The sequence below is a fragment of the Bactrocera dorsalis genome, chromosome 1, assembly GCF_023373825.1.
Source record: "Bactrocera dorsalis isolate Fly_Bdor chromosome 1, ASM2337382v1, whole genome shotgun sequence".
In the NCBI taxonomy this organism is placed as follows: domain Eukaryota; kingdom Metazoa; phylum Arthropoda; class Insecta; order Diptera; family Tephritidae; genus Bactrocera; species Bactrocera dorsalis.
The window spans coordinates 83,626,211-83,645,978 of record NC_064303.1 but is presented as its reverse complement, the minus strand read 5'-3'; the positions used below and the strand labels follow the sequence as shown (position 1 = coordinate 83,645,978).

The 19,768-nt window shown below is 33.6% G+C and overlaps 2 protein-coding genes across 4 annotated transcripts; one reads left to right on the top strand and one right to left on the bottom strand.

Annotated features, from left to right (window-relative positions):
• The first annotated feature begins 680 nt into the window (after window positions 1–680).
• On the top strand, window positions 681–7,390 carry LOC105222052 (transmembrane inner ear expressed protein). 2 transcript variants are annotated; one of them, XR_002183803.3, is made up of 4 exons: window positions 690–1,075; window positions 2,799–2,951; window positions 6,888–7,027; window positions 7,160–7,294. XR_002183803.3 is itself a non-coding variant. In XM_019988909.3 (3 exons), exons 1-3 carry the CDS (start codon window positions 967–969, stop codon window positions 7,285–7,287), a joined length of 390 nt encoding a protein of 129 aa, XP_019844468.1. In that variant the 5' UTR covers window positions 681–966; the 3' UTR covers window positions 7,288–7,390. The 2 variants fall into 2 exon arrangements, 1 of the variants encoding a protein (XP_019844468.1); XM_019988909.3 differs by lacking the exon at window positions 6,888–7,027 and having other exon boundaries at window positions 681–1,075; window positions 7,160–7,390.
• On the bottom strand, window positions 7,373–19,712 carry LOC105222053 (actin-related protein 2/3 complex subunit 2). 2 transcript variants are annotated; one of them, XM_011199234.4, is made up of 9 exons: window positions 17,403–17,615; window positions 16,757–17,292; window positions 15,677–15,770; window positions 15,511–15,610; window positions 15,268–15,454; window positions 14,981–15,201; window positions 8,173–8,264; window positions 7,990–8,099; window positions 7,373–7,916 (listed from the first exon to the last, which is right to left on the bottom strand). In XM_011199234.4, exons 2-9 carry the CDS (start codon window positions 16,828–16,830, stop codon window positions 7,889–7,891), a joined length of 906 nt encoding a protein of 301 aa, XP_011197536.1. In that variant the 5' UTR covers window positions 16,831–17,292; window positions 17,403–17,615; the 3' UTR covers window positions 7,373–7,888. The 2 variants fall into 2 exon arrangements, 1 of the variants encoding a protein (XP_011197536.1); XR_007421381.1 differs by lacking the exons at window positions 7,373–7,916; window positions 7,990–8,099; window positions 8,173–8,264; ... (2 more) ...; window positions 15,511–15,610; window positions 15,677–15,770 and adding exons at window positions 18,716–18,857; window positions 18,923–19,197; window positions 19,255–19,396; window positions 19,456–19,712 and having other exon boundaries at window positions 17,213–17,292; window positions 17,403–18,654.
• Window positions 19,713–19,768: the final 56 nt, after the last annotated feature.

Below are 19,768 nucleotides of genomic sequence, written 5' to 3'. Positions count from 1 at the left end.
GTCAGCGCCACCGTGTCGTATTAAATGAAAAAATTGTTGTGAAAACAACAACAAGGAAAAGTGAAAGCTCAAGAATGGCGGTGAAAATAAATTCGCTTGCTGTGGCACTCCCAGTTCACAAATTCTGGTGTCACTTGCTGGCCTTTTTCTAGTTTACCACAACTTAGCATTCACCATCCTAACTTATGAATGTACGAACACATAATAAAATGCTTTACATGCATACATACATATGTATATACTTAGATCTAATGCTATATCATATCAATATTAACGCACTATGCTACCTGCTTTATGAGCTGAAAGCGGTGGGTGTATATAGGGTCACACGACATGTCACTTGGGCGAATATTGCTTGGAATTGCTTTAATAGACTTCAATTCATCGAATTTTGGAAAGTGGCGAATCGAAGTAACAACTGTTGAGAGTCGAAAGGCTGACGAAGTTAAAGTGTTATATCACTTTAATTATTGTGAGTACTTGTATGTAATTAAATACTAAGATATAACTTTGTTCTTGCTTTTACATAGTTCCCAGTACTAACTTTCTCACTGTTACTCATATGTTCATTAATTGATTCTTTCACTTAATATGACCACCCTGTATTTAATATACTGCACCCATACATGGGAAGATTAAAAAAAGTACTCATTCTAGTGAGTTCGGCAAAGTTTACCGTTAAGGATATTTGAAATTCAGTATTCCTTTAGCTTTTGCACGTAGCGCTTCCTCCGAAGAATCTCAAACTTAGTCTACCATACATAAATTGAAATTGTATACATGTAGACCGTAAAACAGTATTTAAAACATTGAAAATATTAAAAAATATCGTGTATATATTGATTAAAAATTCATACCTGATATTAAGTTCACGTGTGTAAGCCCTCGAGAATCAATACTTTGAGACAACTCTTCAAGTATCACTAAAATCAGTCAAATCTACAGAGCCCACTTAACATATTGGCAATGAACGTGGAAGAGGATCCCGAACCTGTGTGGCTGGAAACAGTTACTATTGGCGGTTTTCGTGTTTGGCATATAATTGCGATTTGTCTGGGCATATCATTAAGTATATGTAGGTGTTAAAGGCTTTTTCATATATGTACATATACATACATAAAGCGTTTTTATTCCTATTTGTATGTATGAGTTGAGATATAAATATAAAATGATTGGAAATTCGGAATCAATTTATAAGTAGTTTTTAAACCGGCACTTTTAAATAATACAAACAAATCAAGAATTCTCCTAAAATACAATAAGTTTGCAATGAATAATAGATTACGAACTTCTTTACTCCTTTTGGACATTATATCGTTTGAAATCACATCTACCGTAACAAATAAGATGTCTCAAAAAACCTTGTTTTCCTTGTTGAGTAAGGCACAACAAGATATGTATACCTAAGTACGAGTACAAAGTGGCGAATAGAAAATATTTCAGACTTACTTCACTCAGGTGGGCGGATTAAAACGCCGGCAGGTGTATACTATAAAAAGAACAACATTGTGACAAAAAAATTTAAAAAATTTGTAATTTAAATTACCCGGGTAAAAGATATTTAAAAAATTTTCTAAGTTGGTAGGATCGTCCTAAATTACTATGCCAAATATGAGCGCGATCTGTCAACTGGTTTGTTTATAGCAACTGCTTAAGTCAGAACACCTCAGTGATGCGTTGCGGTTTTTACAATGGATAAAAATGTCGAACAAAGAATTTGTCTAAAATTTTGTATTTCTAACCAAATTTCGTATGCCACATCCTTGGGAATGTTGGAAATGGCTTACGGCGATTCAGTTTTATCAAAAACACAAACCTACGAGTGATACAAGGCTTCAAAGACGGTCGAGAGATCATTTTCAACTGATGAAAATATTAAAAAAGTGAAGGATTTGGTACTTGAAAATCATCAGACGAGAGTTAGAGAGATGGCACGAGAGCTCAAGTCCGTTCGAATGGTCTTGGTGAATATTTTGCGTATGAAACACGTTCTTGCACGACTCGTCCCGATAAAGCTATTTTTTTTTTTCAAAAGGAATCTTTTTGAACGTGCTCGATCGTGCGAATTCCGATCCAACATTCATGGAGATCATTATAACTGCCGATGAAACATGAGTTCATGCCGATGAAACATGAGTTTATGAGTTTGACATGCAAGCAAGTCAACATCATCGGAATGGAAGGAAAAAACCACGTCAAAGCAGCTCAAAAATCAAGATAATGCTCATTTTTTCTTTTGATAATCGTGGTTTGGTGCATCATGAATTAGTTCCGGAGGGTCAGACGGTAAATAAGGAGTTCTATTTGACCGTATTGATGCGTTTGCGTGAGAGCAGCCGTCGAAAACGGCCGGAATTGTTGAAGAACAATTCATGGATTTCACACGGTGATAATGCACCATGGCGGCGACGCACGATCGTGACCGAATTTAAAGCCGCAAAAGCAATGAATACCATCAATCAACCACCGTATTCACCAGATTTGACTTCGTGTGATGTTTTCAGTCAATAGAAGAGATAAAACAAAATACGCTGTAGGAACTGAAGCAATCCCAAAAAGTGCTTATGAAAAGTGTTTCGAGGCTGGAAAATCGTTGGCATAAGTGTATAATATCTGGTGGGGATTACTTTGAAGGAAACAAAATAAATATTGATGAATAATGTCGTATTATATATATATATGTAATATGACCTGTTTGTTATCTCTATTATGTATTATGAGTATTCATTTACTTTTTTACTTCTGCACTTATATTAAACTCGAAAAATATAATAGTTGTATCTTTCGTCTCCATTTAGTAATTATGGTCTGCTGCTGTATTCGATTTCGGATACCTCGCACCAAGCAGGAAATAGAGGCGGACTATCAGCGTAAACAAATCACGAAGAAATTTCGAGAAAAACTTCAGCAAATCAAAAATTCTGACATGGACGAAATGGACCTGCAAAAAGGTATTTTTAATACAAAATCAAAAACATTTTACTCAGTGTTTTCTGGTTAATAAAAATATGTTGTTTTATGTGAAAAACAAAAGCACCATAATATTACAAATCAATAATTTCACATGTACTAAGTACCTTAGCACATGACATATTTTTACTTTACTGACAACTGTTTCATTTTATAAATATCCTAAAAATGCGATAAAGCTCTTGTCCAAAAAGACCTGGTACTCTTTTTGAAAAAAAATTTAGCTTCATCGGGACCAGTCGAGCAATAACGCTTTTCATACCGAACATATACACCAAATCATTCGAACGGACTCTCGAGAGATGTCGAGTTCTCTTGCCATCTCTTTAACAATATATATTATTTACCCGGGGAATTAAATTACAACTTTACTCACTCTGAAATTCCTTCATCTGAGCCTTTTAACAAAAACAATAGGCCGAATATATTTTGCAATACATAATGAGATTTCGTATCAATATCAAAGTTTCCAGACGCATGGTTGTGTCATTCTATCAAACCTAGATTACCCGAAAACTACTTGAACCAGTTTTTCGATAATCGTCTTTACACAATTTCAAAAGTCTAAATCATCAATGTTAATGAAATATTACTAATGACTTATGTTCAAATACTATGAGGGTGGACCTATAATGACCATGCCAACGATTGACAATGCTCTAGTGCATTTAGTACGCTTAGTGTAAAAATTTAAGCCCAATCGGAGTCGTAGGTTTTTATTTTTGACTACGGAATTAAAAGAAATAAAAAAAGGGCAGTGATTCCATTTTTTTTTTGGTGAAAATTTGCTATGAAATCAAAGAACGCTTGTATGCTGGGTATAGTGATTCTACTCCTTCGATGGCGACTGTCAAACATTACTTTAACGACTGTCAATGTGGTCGCAGGACGGGTTTTGAAGAGCTACACCTAGGTGCCGCGATAACAGCTTCCACAGAGGATACCGTGGCAACAGTCTAGTATCTTTAACTAGCAGACTGTCAATTGAAGGAGCGCGAGATAAAGATAATACATTAGACATTCTTATAGTGCAGGTGTGATAAGCGCCACATTTGTTTACTCCGGGCAACAAGAAAAGACGTAAAACCTCTTAGCTTTAGTAAGGTGTAATCCGCTGGGGATTTTTCTTCGTTTTGAGACTATTAAAACATGGATCCATCGGTGTATTACTGTGATCGAACTGAAAGGTGAATTTTGTCCATTTCATCTTTTTCAAGGTAATCCCCACCCGCTGCAACACACTTATGCCAACGAATTTTCCAGTCATCATAGCACTTCGAAAAATCGTCCGTCGTGATGCCCATCAGAGCATTCTTCGCTTCAACTTTTATATCCTATATTGAGATAGAGCGGTGTGCTCGGAATGGTCATGTGAATTTCCTGAATAGCCAAAAGTTACACGAAGGTAAATCAGGCGAATGCAGTGGTTGCGGCACGATATTAGTTGAAAATGTGCCGAAATAATCACGAATAACCTATGCAGTATGAGATGGTGCATTATACACTTGTTCAATAAATTCAGATATAGTAAAAATCGAAGAATTCACTTTTATAGCCTCACAAAGCGACGCCGATCTCAAATACTAATGAATATTTTAATGTGATTTAGCATATCACTACAGTACTACCAACTTACAGGATAAAAAATACCGATTCGAAAAACACACGAAGTATAAATTAAAAATTCACTTTGAATTTGATCAAAGTAGTATATCAAAGACAAAGGAACATTCGAAACTTAAGTTTCTTATAATAGGTGGTACGTTTGTAGGAGTTTCTAATCCCTGTTTTTTACCATTACCCGCCTTTCTTTTCAAAGATAATTTTGCCGTTTTTAGTTATTTAGCGATTTCGCTATGAGTCACGTTTTTAACGCAGAACTAATCCGGGGACGTGTCATATCTCTGTAAAAAAATAATGATGCAATAATATGAACGACATATGTATGTACATAGTTTTCTCCATAATTTTGAATTAATCGTTACAAATTTTCAAATTACGCGACTTTCCATGCGGCTATTTTTTGTGCCCATACTTTAATATTACCTCAACCCATTCCATATGTTATATTCTCTGATTCCAACAAATGCTGTTAACTATCGAATTCTAGTTCCATTAATTCCTTGTCAATAATGGGTCTATAGAAGATTTCCACGTGGACTTTTCTTATTAGTATACCTAGAACAAACGAAGCAATGCTTACTTGATAATAACAACCTAACTGAAGCTTATAGAGTGAGAGTGAGGCATCATCAACATTGCTGTATTCTGACTCCAATGATTAGAACGAAGACGGTACTTGACCTTCTGTCGACATAATTTTCTCCTTACTATTCCAAACAACTAACATTTACATTGTACATTATATGCAATGCTAACACACTACATATGTATAGGGACCTTATTTGAATTCGATGTCTTCTCCGAAATCGTTCTCTTTAAAACAACTTGAGCAACATTTTCATTTATGTGATATACTGATACACAAATAGCGTTAATATCTCGTATTTGGTGAAAGTTATTTGTTCAATAAAATCAACGATTGTAAAAATCGCAAAAAATCACTTTTAATTGTTTTCAAAAGCAAGTGAAACTCGGAGATAATTAAACCTTTTGACGAATAGCAAATGTTATGGTCAGGTTGGTAAGCTACCTTCCTGATACCCGGAAGTTTTTTATTTTTTTTTTTAACACTGCAGTATATATTATACCAAAGTAGTGGTTTGTGTCATTTCTTCACCAATTTTACCCATTTTCTCCTATAAACTATAATGCAGTTGAACTTCTACAAGTATAACACGAAGTTCTCCATAACTCGAATACATGAAAATCGAAGTGCGCCGCATTCATTTATCCCTGCAAATGAGGTGAGAATAATGAGATTTGCTCAGCCGGATTTACAAAATATGATAATGTAGAACGGAATATTTCAGACCCAACAATATGACTTCTAGCACCATGGAAAAGGATGAGGACCATGAAGAAGAAATTATCATTTGCAATTTAAATTTCTATTTAAATACGAATATTAATACAACTGACGATTACTATAAAGTGTAAAACATATTATAATCTCTTTTCATTGAAACATAATTATTTGCAGAAAAACGTATTCTAGTAGTACAGACACGATTTCATCTCACAGATTGACCGATATTTTCGATGCTTGACACACATATTCGATATCTGCGGACTTGAACAGTTTACAACCAATCTTACACATGAGAAACCTTATCATATCATAAAGGCACTATTGATTTTTATCCGATTTCACTTTTTTTGCACGGTGGTGGGTGTATCCAAGAACCCCAAATGTCCCTACCTAATGCTATTCATTGTTCTAAATAATCCCTAAGTTACGGCAATGTATAAGTTTTTGTTTACTGGCATATTGTGCGCGTGGCAGTTTTCCGATTACGTCTATCTGCGCTTGGATGTGAAGAAACGTGTGTACATGTGTTTCATCAAGTTATCTTAATTTTTACTGAAGTTATCGCTTGCACGGACAGCCCTCCAACGGTCAGACAATTGCTTGGAATATTTTTATATATAACTTTATATCTACCTCAATTAGTTCTAAGTACCACAAATAACCGTTAGGTGAACAAAACTATTATACTCTTTGCTGCAACATGATACAAGAGTATAAACAAATATGTTCGTACTTAAATTGCAATCTTCTATAAACAATCAATAATATTTAATATCAAATCTAGATATTGTTAAATGTAAATATCTGCACATACATATATTCATCGATTTGTAAATATATATGTATACAAATTTTTAGTGTACTCCATTGTCACTCACATTAAACAACTCTGCTTACTATCAGCACTTTTCATCTTTTTGAACAATCCTTGAAACTGCTTAATCCTACTTCTATAATTGCAAAACTAATTTTATCAACAAAACAGCACTACATTCTATCAAATTGGAAGAGTTTGAAGTGCCATAACATCCCTACACATTCTCTACATCCGCCTGCATGTCTTTGCTTTGTGCTTGTATATGTCGGTCCTTTCCATACATATATCAAGCGATTTTAAACGAAAATGTGAGTAATATATGCTAATAATTAATATATACATACATATATATACATATATATACAAATAAGAATTTAAATAAACTTTTTAGATTTCTGTTTAAAAAATAATAATTGTTATTCTTTCAAATCTGTTTACAGCCATCGCGCATATCCAGGCGGATTATTTATCAGCACAAAACAGCTGTGGCACCAGCGACGCTGACAATGCAACCAAAGATCCATATGGCAGTTTAAAATTTAAGAGCAACATACAAGTGCCTGCGTAAATGAACATTTATATACTTATGAACATACTTACTTTCTTCATGTTATAAATTAATTATATCAGAAATATAATTAAATATTAAAAAGTATTGTTTTGATTATCAATATTGCAATTGTTTTATTATTTTTGGATTCTATATCAAATTCTTTAATCGGCAGCGTTGCATACTGACGAAGCTGTGTTATTTCATAGTTCACATTATCTAGTATGTATTTTCAAATTTAATTTTTGTTTAATTATTTTTTTACTTATTCCGCTTTTATACAGCGTCATTACATAACACGTTTACTCCGGTTTGGAACTTAATTGTACATATTTAGTTTAATTTCATTAGGGCTTTTACCAAATTATTAATCCAATTATGTATCGAGGAATTATTTCTTGTATTGTGGTGTTTTTAGTTGATTAATTTAACTTTTAGTTTTTAATACCCTTAGCATTTTTTGTTTTATATGTGCCGACAGAATATATTCCTGTCATGTTTTAAATCGCGCACAATTCATTTATTATGTATTTGTTTAATTTCACGGCTTTTAATACAACTTTTTTCATGAAGTTATAATTATTATATAAATATAAAACAACTAGACATTTTCGGTGAATCATTCCTTGCGAATAAATGTTCTCCCCCTGTAAATAAATAAAATATTTAAAATGAGAATATTCACAAATACTTGCATAATTGCAGTGAAAACGAACTTACGTAATTGTTTTCTTTTCCGTATTCTTAGTCTCCGGTCTAGCACGATTAAGCACTTTCAGAAAGTCGGACGTTTTTGCGCGCATTCTAGAATGAATGTACGCTTTTGAACACTGCAAATCAAAAATGAAAATTTTCCAATTTTAGTCAATTTGCATAAAATAGCTGTACAAAGTTTTAGCTTACCTTAATATGATAATGTAAATAATCTCGGAACATGTGTATTAGATTAATGGTGTTATCCCTGGTTTCCTTATTAGTATGTCGAGGGAACAACACTGAAAAAGCAAAAAAAAATATTTGATTAATTATAATTTACTTGCTAAAAAGTTAATATTAAAAACAAGTAAGGAAGGTTTAAGTTGCAGTCCAAATTTACATATACTGTCGATTTAATTTATCTAAATTTGTAACCAAACACAAGTCATCTGAGATAAAATGTGGTTTATTCAGGATGCCGTTTGATCTATAATTTAATTTAGGAGTAGTTGAGAGACACAGACCAAACGATAGTAAATATCCCACTTTTAGCTCCACCTAACAATGTGCAATTATTGCTTGCTAACTCTCTAAGTTTCCATTTGTAACCAAACACAAGTCATCTGAGATAAAATGTGGTTTATTCAGGATGCCGTTTGATCTACAATTTAATTTAGGAGTAGTTGAGAGACACAGACCAAACGATAGTAAATATCCCACTTTTAGCTCCACCTAACAATGTTCAATTATTGCTTGCTAACTCTCTAAGTTTCCATTTGTAACCAAACACAAGTCATCTGAGATAAAATGTGGTTTATTCAGGATGCCGTTTGATCTACAATTTAATTTAGGAGTAGTTGAGAGACACATACCAAACGATAGTAAATATCCCACTTTTAGCTCCACCTAACAATGTTCAATTATTGCTTGCTAACTCTCTAAGTTTCCATTTGTAACCAAACACAAGTCATCTGAGATAAAATGTGGTTTATTCAGGATGCCGTTTGATCTACAATTTAATTTAGGAGTAGTTGAGAGACACATACCAAACGATAGTAAATATCCCACTTTTAGCTCCACCTAACAATGTTCAATTATTGCTTGCTAACTCTCTAAGTTTCCATTTGTAACCAAACACAAGTCATCTGAGATAAAATGTAGTTTATTCAGGATGCCGTTTGATCTACAATTTAATTTAGGAGTTGTTGAGAGACACAGACCAAACGATAGTAAATATCCCACTTTTAGCTCCACCTAACAATGTTCAATTATTGCTTGCTAACTCTCTAAGTTTCCATTTGTAACCAAACACAAGTCATCTGAGATAAAATGTGGTTTATTCAGGATGCCGTTTGATCTACAATTTAATTTAGGAGTAGTTGAGAGACACAGACCAAACGATAGTAAATATCCCACTTTTAGCTCCACCTAACAATGTTCAATTATTGCTTGCTAACTCTCTAAGTTTCCATTTGTAACCAAACACAAGTCATCTGAGATAAAATGTGGTTTATTCAGGATGCCGTTTGATCTACAATTTAATTTAGGAGTAGTTGAGAGACACATACCAAACGATAGTAAATATCCCACTTTTAGCTCCACCTAACAATGTTCAATTATTGCTTGCTAACTCTCTAAGTTTCCATTTGTAACCAAACACAAGTCATCTGAGATAAAATGTGGTTTATTCAGGATGCCGTTTGATCTACAATTTAATTTAGGAGTAGTTGAGAGACACAGACCAAACGATAGTAAATATCCCACTTTTAGCTCCACCTAACAATGTTCAATTATTGCTTGCTAACTCTCTAAGTTTCCATTTGTAACCAAACACAAGTCATCTGAGATAAAATGTGGTTTATTCAGGATGCCGTTTGATCTACAATTTAATTTAGGAGTAGTTGAGAGACACAGACCAAACGATAGTAAATATCCCACTTTTAGCTCCACCTAACAATGTTCAATTATTGCTTGCTAACTCTCTAAGTTTCCATTTGTAACCAAACACAAGTCATCTGAGATAAAATGTGGTTTATTCAGGATGCCGTTTGATCTACAATTTAATTTAGGAGTAGTTGAGAGACACAGACCAAACGATAGTAAATATCCCACTTTTAGCTCCACCTAACAATGTTCAATTATTGCTTGCTAACTCTCTAAGTTTCCATTTGTAACCAAACACAAGTCATCTGAGATAAAATGTGGTTTATTCAGGATGCCGTTTGATCTACAATTTAATTTAGGAGTAGTTGAGAGACACAGACCAAACGATAGTAAATATCCCACTTTTAGCTCCACCTAACAATGTTCAATTATTGCTTGCTAACTCTCTAAGTTTCCATTTGTAACCAAACACAAGTCATCTGAGATAAAATGTGGTTTATTCAGGATGCCGTTTGATCTACAATTTAATTTAGGAGTAGTTGAGAGACACAGACCAAACGATAGTAAATATCCCACTTTTAGCTCCACCTAACAATGTTCAATTATTGCTTGCTAACTCTCTAAGTTTCCATTTGTAACCAAACACAAGTCATCTGAGATAAAATGTGGTTTATTCAGGATGCCGTTTGATCTACAATTTAATTTAGGAGTAGTTGAGAGACACAGACCAAACGATAGTAAATATCCCACTTTTAGCTCCACCTAACAATGTGCAATTATTGCTTGCTAACTCTCTAAGTTTCCATTTGTAACCAAACACAAGTCATCTGAGATAAAATGTGGTTTATTCAGGATGCCGTTTGATCTACAATTTAATTTAGGAGTAGTTGAGAGACACAGACCAAACGATAGTAAATATCCCACTTTTAGCTCCACCTAACAATGTTCAATTATTGCTTGCTAACTCTCTAAGTTTCCATTTGTAACCAAACACAAGTCATCTGAGATAAAATGTGGTTTATTCAGGATGCCGTTTGATCTACAATTTAATTTAGGAGTAGTTGAGAGACACAGACCAAACGATAGTAAATATCCCACTTTTAGCTCCACCTAACAATGTTCAATTATTGCTTGCTAACTCTCTAAGTTTCCATTTGTAACCAAACACAAGTCATCTGAGATAAAATGTGGTTTATTCAGGATGCCGTTTGATCTACAATTTAATTTAGGAGTAGTTGAGAGACACAGACCAAACGATAGTAAATATCCCACTTTTAGCTCCACCTAACAATGTTCAATTATTGCTTGCTAACTCTCTAAGTTTCCATTTGTAACCAAACACAAGTCATCTGAGATAAAATGTGGTTTATTCAGGATGCCGTTTGATCTACAATTTAATTTAGGAGTAGTTGAGAGACACAGACCAAACGATAGTAAATATCCCACTTTTAGCTCCACCTAACAATGTTCAATTATTGCTTGCTAACTCTCTAAGTTTCCATTTGTAACCAAACACAAGTCATCTGAGATAAAATGTGGTTTATTCAGGATGCCGTTTGATCTACAATTTAATTTAGGAGTAGTTGAGAGACACAGACCAAACGATAGTAAATATCCCACTTTTAGCTCCACCTAACAATGTTCAATTATTGCTTGCTAACTCTCTAAGTTTCCATTTGTAACCAAACACAAGTCATCTGAGATAAAATGTGGTTTATTCAGGATGCCGTTTGATCTACAATTTAATTTAGGAGTAGTTGAGAGACACAGACCAAACGATAGTAAATATCCCACTTTTAGCTCCACCTAACAATGTTCAATTATTGCTTGCTAACTCTCTAAGTTTCCATTTGTAACCAAACACAAGTCATCTGAGATAAAATGTGGTTTATTCAGGATGCCGTTTGATCTACAATTTAATTTAGGAGTAGTTGAGAGACACAGACCAAACGATAGTAAATATCCCACTTTTAGCTCCACCTAACAATGTGCAATTATTGCTTGCTAACTCTCTAAGTTTCCATTTGTAACCAAACACAAGTCATCTGAGATAAAATGTGGTTTATTCAGGATGCCGTTTGATCTACAATTTAATTTAGGAGTAGTTGAGAGACACAGACCAAACGATAGTAAATATCCCACTTTTAGCTCCACCTAACAATGTTCAATTATTGCTTGCTAACTCTCTAAGTTTCCATTTGTAACCAAACACAAGTCATCTGAGATAAAATGTGGTTTATTCAGGATGCCGTTTGATCTACAATTTAATTTAGGAGTAGTTGAGAGACACAGACCAAACGATAGTAAATATCCCACTTTTAGCTCCACCTAACAATGTTCAATTATTGCTTGCTAACTCTCTAAGTTTCCATTTGTAACCAAACACAAGTCATCTGAGATAAAATGTGGTTTATTCAGGATGCCGTTTGATCTACAATTTAATTTAGGAGTAGTTGAGAGACACAGACCAAACGATAGTAAATATCCCACTTTTAGCTCCACCTAACAATGTGCAATTATTGCTTGCTAACTCTCTAAGTTTCCATTTGTAACCAAACACAAGTCATCTGAGATAAAATGTGGTTTATTCAGGATGCCGTTTGATCTACAATTTAATTTAGGAGTAGTTGAGAGACACAGACCAAACGATAGTAAATATCCCACTTTTAGCTCCACCTAACAATGTTCAATTATTGCTTGCTAACTCTCTAAGTTTCCATTTGTAACCAAACACAAGTCATCTGAGATAAAATGTGGTTTATTCAGGATGCCGTTTGATCTACAATTTAATTTAGGAGTAGTTGAGAGACACAGACCAAACGATAGTAAATATCCCACTTTTAGCTCCACCTAACAATGTTCAATTATTGCTTGCTAACTCTCTAAGTTTCCATTTGTAACCAAACACAAGTCATCTGAGATAAAATGTGGTTTATTCAGGATGCCGTTTGATCTACAATTTAATTTAGGAGTAGTTGAGAGACACATACCAAACGATAGTAAATATCCCACTTTTAGCTCCACCTAACAATGTTCAATTATTGCTTGCTAACTCTCTAAGTTTCCATTTGTAACCAAACACAAGTCATCTGAGATAAAATGTGGTTTATTCAGGATGCCGTTTGATCTACAATTTAATTTAGGAGTAGTTGAGAGACACATACCAAACGATAGTAAATATCCCACTTTTAGCTCCACCTAACAATGTTCAATTATTGCTTGCTAACTCTCTAAGTTTCCATTTGTAACCAAACACAAGTCATCTGAGATAAAATGTGGTTTATTCAGGATGCCGTTTGATCTACAATTTAATTTAGGAGTAGTTGAGAGACACAGACCAAACGATAGTAAATATCCCACTTTTAGCTCCACCTAACAATGTTCAATTATTGCTTGCTAACTCTCTAAGTTTCCATTTGTAACCAAACACAAGTCATCTGAGATAAAATGTGGTTTATTCAGGATGCCGTTTGATCTACAATTTAATTTAGGAGTAGTTGAGAGACACAGACCAAACGATAGTAAATATCCCACTTTTAGCTCCACCTAACAATGTTCAATTATTGCTTGCTAACTCTCTAAGTTTCCATTTGTAACCAAACACAAGTCATCTGAGATAAAATGTGGTTTATTCAGGATGCCGTTTGATCTACAATTTAATTTAGGAGTAGTTGAGAGACACATACCAAACGATAGTAAATATCCCACTTTTAGCTCCACCTAACAATGTTCAATTATTGCTTGCTAACTCTCTAAGTTTCCATTTGTAACCAAACACAAGTCATCTGAGATAAAATGTGGTTTATTCAGGATGCCGTTTGATCTACAATTTAATTTAGGAGTAGTTGAGAGACACAGACCAAACGATAGTAAATATCCCACTTTTAGCTCCACCTAACAATGTTCAATTATTGCTTGCTAACTCTCTAAGTTTCCATTTGTAACCAAACACAAGTCATCTGAGATAAAATGTGGTTTATTCAGGATGCCGTTTGATCTACAATTTAATTTAGGAGTAGTTGAGAGACACAGACCAAACGATAGTAAATATCCCACTTTTAGCTCCACCTAACAATGTTCAATTATTGCTTGCTAACTCTCTAAGTTTCCATTTGTAACCAAACACAAGTCATCTGAGATAAAATGTGGTTTATTCAGGATGCCGTTTGATCTACAATTTAATTTAGGAGTAGTTGAGAGACACAGACCAAACGATAGTAAATATCCCACTTTTAGCTCCACCTAACAATGTTCAATTATTGCTTGCTAACTCTCTAAGTTTCCATTTGTAACCAAACACAAGTCATCTGAGATAAAATGCGGTCTATTCAGGATGCCGTTTGATCTACAATTTAATTTAGGAGTAGTTGAGAGACACAGACCAAACGATAGTAAATATCCCACTTTTAGCTCCACCTAACAATGTTCAATTATTGCTTGCTAACTCTCTAAGTTTCCATTTGTAACCAAACACAAGTCATCTGAGATAAAATGTAGTTTATTCAGGATGCCGTTTGATCTACAATTTAATTTAGGAGTAGTTGAGAGACACAGACCAAACGATAGTAAATATCCCACTTTTAGCTCCACCTAACAATGTTCAATTATTGCTTGCTAACTCTCTAAGTTTCCATTTGTAACCAAACACAAGTCATCTGAGATAAAATGTGGTTTATTCAGGATGCCGTTTGATCTACAATTTAATTTAGGAGTAGTTGAGAGACACAGACCAAACGATAGTAAATATCCCACTTTTAGCTCCACCTAACATTGTTCAATTATTTCTCGGTAGCTATTATACAAACATATATGAGAGAGAAATGTCGGATACATTTGAAAGTACTTTGGCAAGGTTATTAAATATGTTTGCCAGATATCATGCCAAGCATACAGAAAAAAGTTAAGGCTCGTTCACAACCAACACATTTATTACACTTACTTCATTCCGTTAATGATCACCGTGGCAAGCTTAGTCAATCTACGCTTGTCCATTGGTCTGTCCGATTTTATATACGTGAGCTAGTTTGTCAGTATTTGACATTAATAGATTTTTAGACCCCATTTTTATTTGGGTTTAAAAGCCAAATTTCCTTAACATTTAAACAAATCAACTACATGCATATTTACTTACCGAAAGTAACGTATCCAATGTTGTCGCCAACTCTTGCATCCGTTTTTGCCAATTCCAACGGTGGTTCACGATGCGAGAACAATACTTGTGGAGCTGTATGTGATGCACGGCGACCTTCTCTCAATTCCTGCATGAACACTTTACCAATAATCACGTCGTCCTCATCACGAAAAATCGTACTAAATACGACAGTTACACGATCAGACTTTGCCTCAACATAACTAAATGAAAAAATTTTTTAAAAATTTTCCTAACTATGTGTTATTTAACCAAAGTCTAATATTTACAGAGTTTCGTCGTTTCGGTAATTAATTACAGCACGCTTTTGGCCCTCTTCACCCTGTTCTTGAAAATCGAAATATTTTTCGAAAACAGATGCAAAGCAATTGCGCTTCAATAGACCAATTTTTTTAGCAACTGCCTCCCAGTCAGCAGGTATATTTTCTAGGTCAATAAGTACTGAAACGTTGTAACCTAAAACAAAAACACTATTGAAATTATACTTTCATAAATGAGTTATTATTTACTACCATCTTCAGTGTCTGTTAATAAACCGCCATATTCACGCTTCAGCAATTCGTCAGCACCATGCTCTTGTAATTGCTTGTAGAACTTTAGCGAAATGCTTGTCTGTATGATGAAAGAAAATTATTGAATTTTTGGTATAAATTATATTGCTTATTAATGTTGACTTACCCTAACTTTAGTCTTATCGCCATTAACATTTGATATGTGAAATAGCACACCATCAAAGTCAGCAATTCGAACATCAATAGATTCCGCTTTCGCTCTGTAATTTAAAAGATATGTATTATATATTGAAAATATGGCAAAAATTAAATTGATAACTCTATAAACATTAAATTTTAGAATGTGACATAGAATGTTACATATCAAACAAACACCTAAAACCCTGCAGTTTACATTAGTCATTTGTATACTACACATACTGTTTGCCATACATACATACGTGCATCTATACAAAATATAAATAACATTAATACTTCATCGACGAGTGTCGACCGAATGGTGGCATAATGCCTGCGTTTGTTATCAGAGTTTGATAAGATTATATTGGGCAGTTACATATGTATTTCAAATATTATGTATGCATATATGTACATATGTACATACATATGTAAACTAAAAAATTTTCAAGAATTTTTAATAATCAGACACATATACATACATATTATATAATTGCATACATATGTGTGTAACATTGAGTGGACATTTTACACACATACATGACTTGTAAAAACAAATTTAAACATAATTGTGTTTTGATTATTTATTTTATTTATTTGAATGAATTATTACAGAGCATACTACAATATATGATACACAAAAAAAACACACTTTAGGTGCTGAAGCATAAACTGTGTATGAGTCAATTACTCGTTAATTCTCATACATCTAATGTTCAGCTTTGGAGTGAAATTTATACTTTAATGTGGCTTTGACTCTTGCACGGATGATGATTAATACACATAAATATATAGGTAGATGTGCGGGGCGGGTGACAATTCAGTGTTAATAGCATAACAATTGCAACCATATGGTAAACGCCGGATATATGGTACATACATATATGTATACACATGAATATAAATCTGTACAAATGTACATAAACACAAAATGGTTTTTAATGAACATAACTAAACAATTACTCAACCAAAACTTTGATAACAGCGTTTTCGATAGTCAAAATAAAACTTAATATATATACATATGTACATAAATACATGTTCATTTAAATTGAATAGATTTACTTACCCAGCTAACGCATTACGAAATTTGACCAGAAGTGTCTCTTCTACGATGCGGTTATTGATTTCCAGTAAAATCATGTTATAACCTCAAAACAAATGACCAATACGCGTGAATGCAATTCTTACAACTTCAACTTCGCCTCCACTTTCCCTTTTCGTTTGGCGGTGACAATTTCGACAAAAGTATTATTGATATTTTTAATACTTTCAGGCAGTATGTACACTGATTTCTTAAGTTTTGGTATGTATCAGCACATTAATATTGTCAATTGGAAACTTGCATCCGTCTTTCGAATCTATTCAAATCAGTCTCGATTTGGCCTGCCAACAACCGCTGCCAATTCACACTTAGTGGTCACTGGCTATTCACTTTTTTAACATCACACAGAAAAAAACCTTGTACGTGTGCTTAAGTAGCGCCAACTCTTTACTGCGATACGCTTACTTTGATGACTGTCGTCACGATCGGTGTAAACTTCGACTGCACCAACACCTTAGTTTCAGTTTCTACTCGTACGTTACCACCGTTTGGTTCCCGTTCTAATAATAATATATGTAAAATTTTAACAATAGTTATTCAAGTCAACTAAGTAAAAAATTCCAACACTTGATTGCCCATTTATAGTAAATATGATTTGCTTATACTTTACATTTTTTTATTCTCCTTCTCAATATATGTATTTTTTTCACAATTCCATTAGAGAGCACGACAGATATATATTAAATTTACTTAAACTACTTTCAAAGCTTAGTAATTTTTTAATACTTAATGATAGCGAATCCTAAATAATTTTTCACAAATATCGCCGCTCCCGCAATGAGAAATCGTATGGTGTGTTTAGTATAGTTATCAATTGCTGGAGTGTGTGTCATATTTTTAATGGTGACAATGACAGCCTTCACAACTTGGGTACGTTCAACAAAATAGTTAATTTTTTAAAATACATTCTCGTGAAAAAAATTGGAATTAAGAACAAATGGATTGATTGATATCCTCCTGTGCTCAAATTATAAAACTTAATGAGGAGCAAGTGATAATAAATAATGGCATTCTAATTTTCGTTAAAGGGGTGTCAAAAAATTAAAATCAGAATATCACTCCAAGTAGGGAAATCAAAATGTTAAGAAAATTTTACTGATTGCATAATTTTTTTTCTTAAAAATATTTTAAACTTCCTTTTATTTAATTCAAAACTTTTAATTATAATTTTATTTTATGAACTAACTTTATGTATAAATATATAACCACAATAGTAATATTTGAGATTTACTTCATTTTTATGTAATTAATAATCTTCTGTACCATCCACATCTTCTATATCCACATTGTTTAAAGTCTTAATTTGACATTCGCATAAAAATTGTACTATTCGACGTTCAGCTAGCGTTCGATTTGGCAAATTCAAACCATCCAGTAGTATATGCACTTTTTGGATCATGCTAACTTCGGCATTAATTGATAAACTGACGTCGGATTGCATTTGCTGTTTTTGTTGTTCTTTTTGTTTTTGCAATGTTTTCAAACACTCTTGTGATTGCTCTAAAACTTGTTGAATTCCTGAAATAACAACTGAAAGTTTTTGTTCGGGTTCTTCTAAATTTGTTCCTTCAGACATTTGAAAACTAGACTGTGAGGTATTTCCTGGCGGTGTTATTGATTCATCAATGACAATATCGTTATAGGACTCGTTGCTTTTGGGCATTATTATTAGTTCATCTAATGAGTTTGAATTAACTTCACTAAATTCGGGGTCTAAATCATCTATATCTTCGCCGTGTGAATGATGTCCGTCTTTAACATATAGAAATGGACAATCTTCAACCCAAGTCTCATCTGTGGATGTTGTTGTCGCTGATTTCATTTTCTTCCTTTGTCTGATAGTATCTACTGGCAGCGGAATTCTTAAAAAAAACAAGCACAAATGTTTAACTAATGTACTTTTCTTATAATATTGAAGTTTACCCTTTTCTATAATGATCTTCGAGAAAAGACAAATCCTGAAAATAGACCCACGTTACAGATCGCTCAGGATAAATTTTCTGGTGGCGATATTCGCGGGCAAATCGGTCCCTCAATTTTTTCCAACGTTTGTAACATGTCTCTTCTAATAAGGTATGTATTAGTTTATTTTATCTGTGACAGTGTAATATGAATTTAGTTTTAAATTACCGGATATTCCCATACTCTCTGAAATGTCATGCCATGCGTCATTTTTCAGTGTCAAATTTTTCGAGTCCCTTATTTTATACTTATCATACAATACAGGATGTTCTTTTACTAATTCGATCAATTGTTGATTTTCAATTAATTCTTCAGGATCTACATCGTCATCATCTCGTTCTTCCTTAATTGCTTCAGCTTCACACTCTACTCGCGGCTTTCGCCCCCGTTTTCGTTTTTTTGGTTCATATTTTATGTTAAGTAGAGCTTCGCTGTTTGTTTGTCTATAAATGAGTTTCAAAGATATTATCAATCCTCAGTCACAAATATTTTAACAATACCCATGTTTGTAATGTTCTCGTAAGAAGAGTAGATGTTCAAACATGTCCCAGTTAACCGCTTCCTCAGGATTTTCTTGTGCCCTACGCAATTCTTTTCCAAAGCGGTCACGAATACTTTTCCATCGTGTTATACAAGCGCGCTCTTGAGAAGATTGAGGAAAGTTGGCAAATACAACACTTTATCGGTAGATTCCTACTCACCAGAGCAGTTTAACTGTATCGATAATTTCTTCCAAATATCATCTTTTAAAGAAGAAGTTTTAGGCCCTCTGACGAGATTTCTATCATACAAAATAGGATGCGATTGTACCAGTTTAATTAATCGAACATCGTCTAATTGTGTGACCATTGTATTAATTTATAATAATAAACAAACATGAATTGTAGAAATACCACTTTTGTAAACAAACTAATAAATTGCATTTGTCAGCTTCTTCTTATTCCGCACTGTTCACAATTAACTGTCAATCTTTTGAAAATCCAGCATTTTGGCCAATTCACATCGAACTTTCGC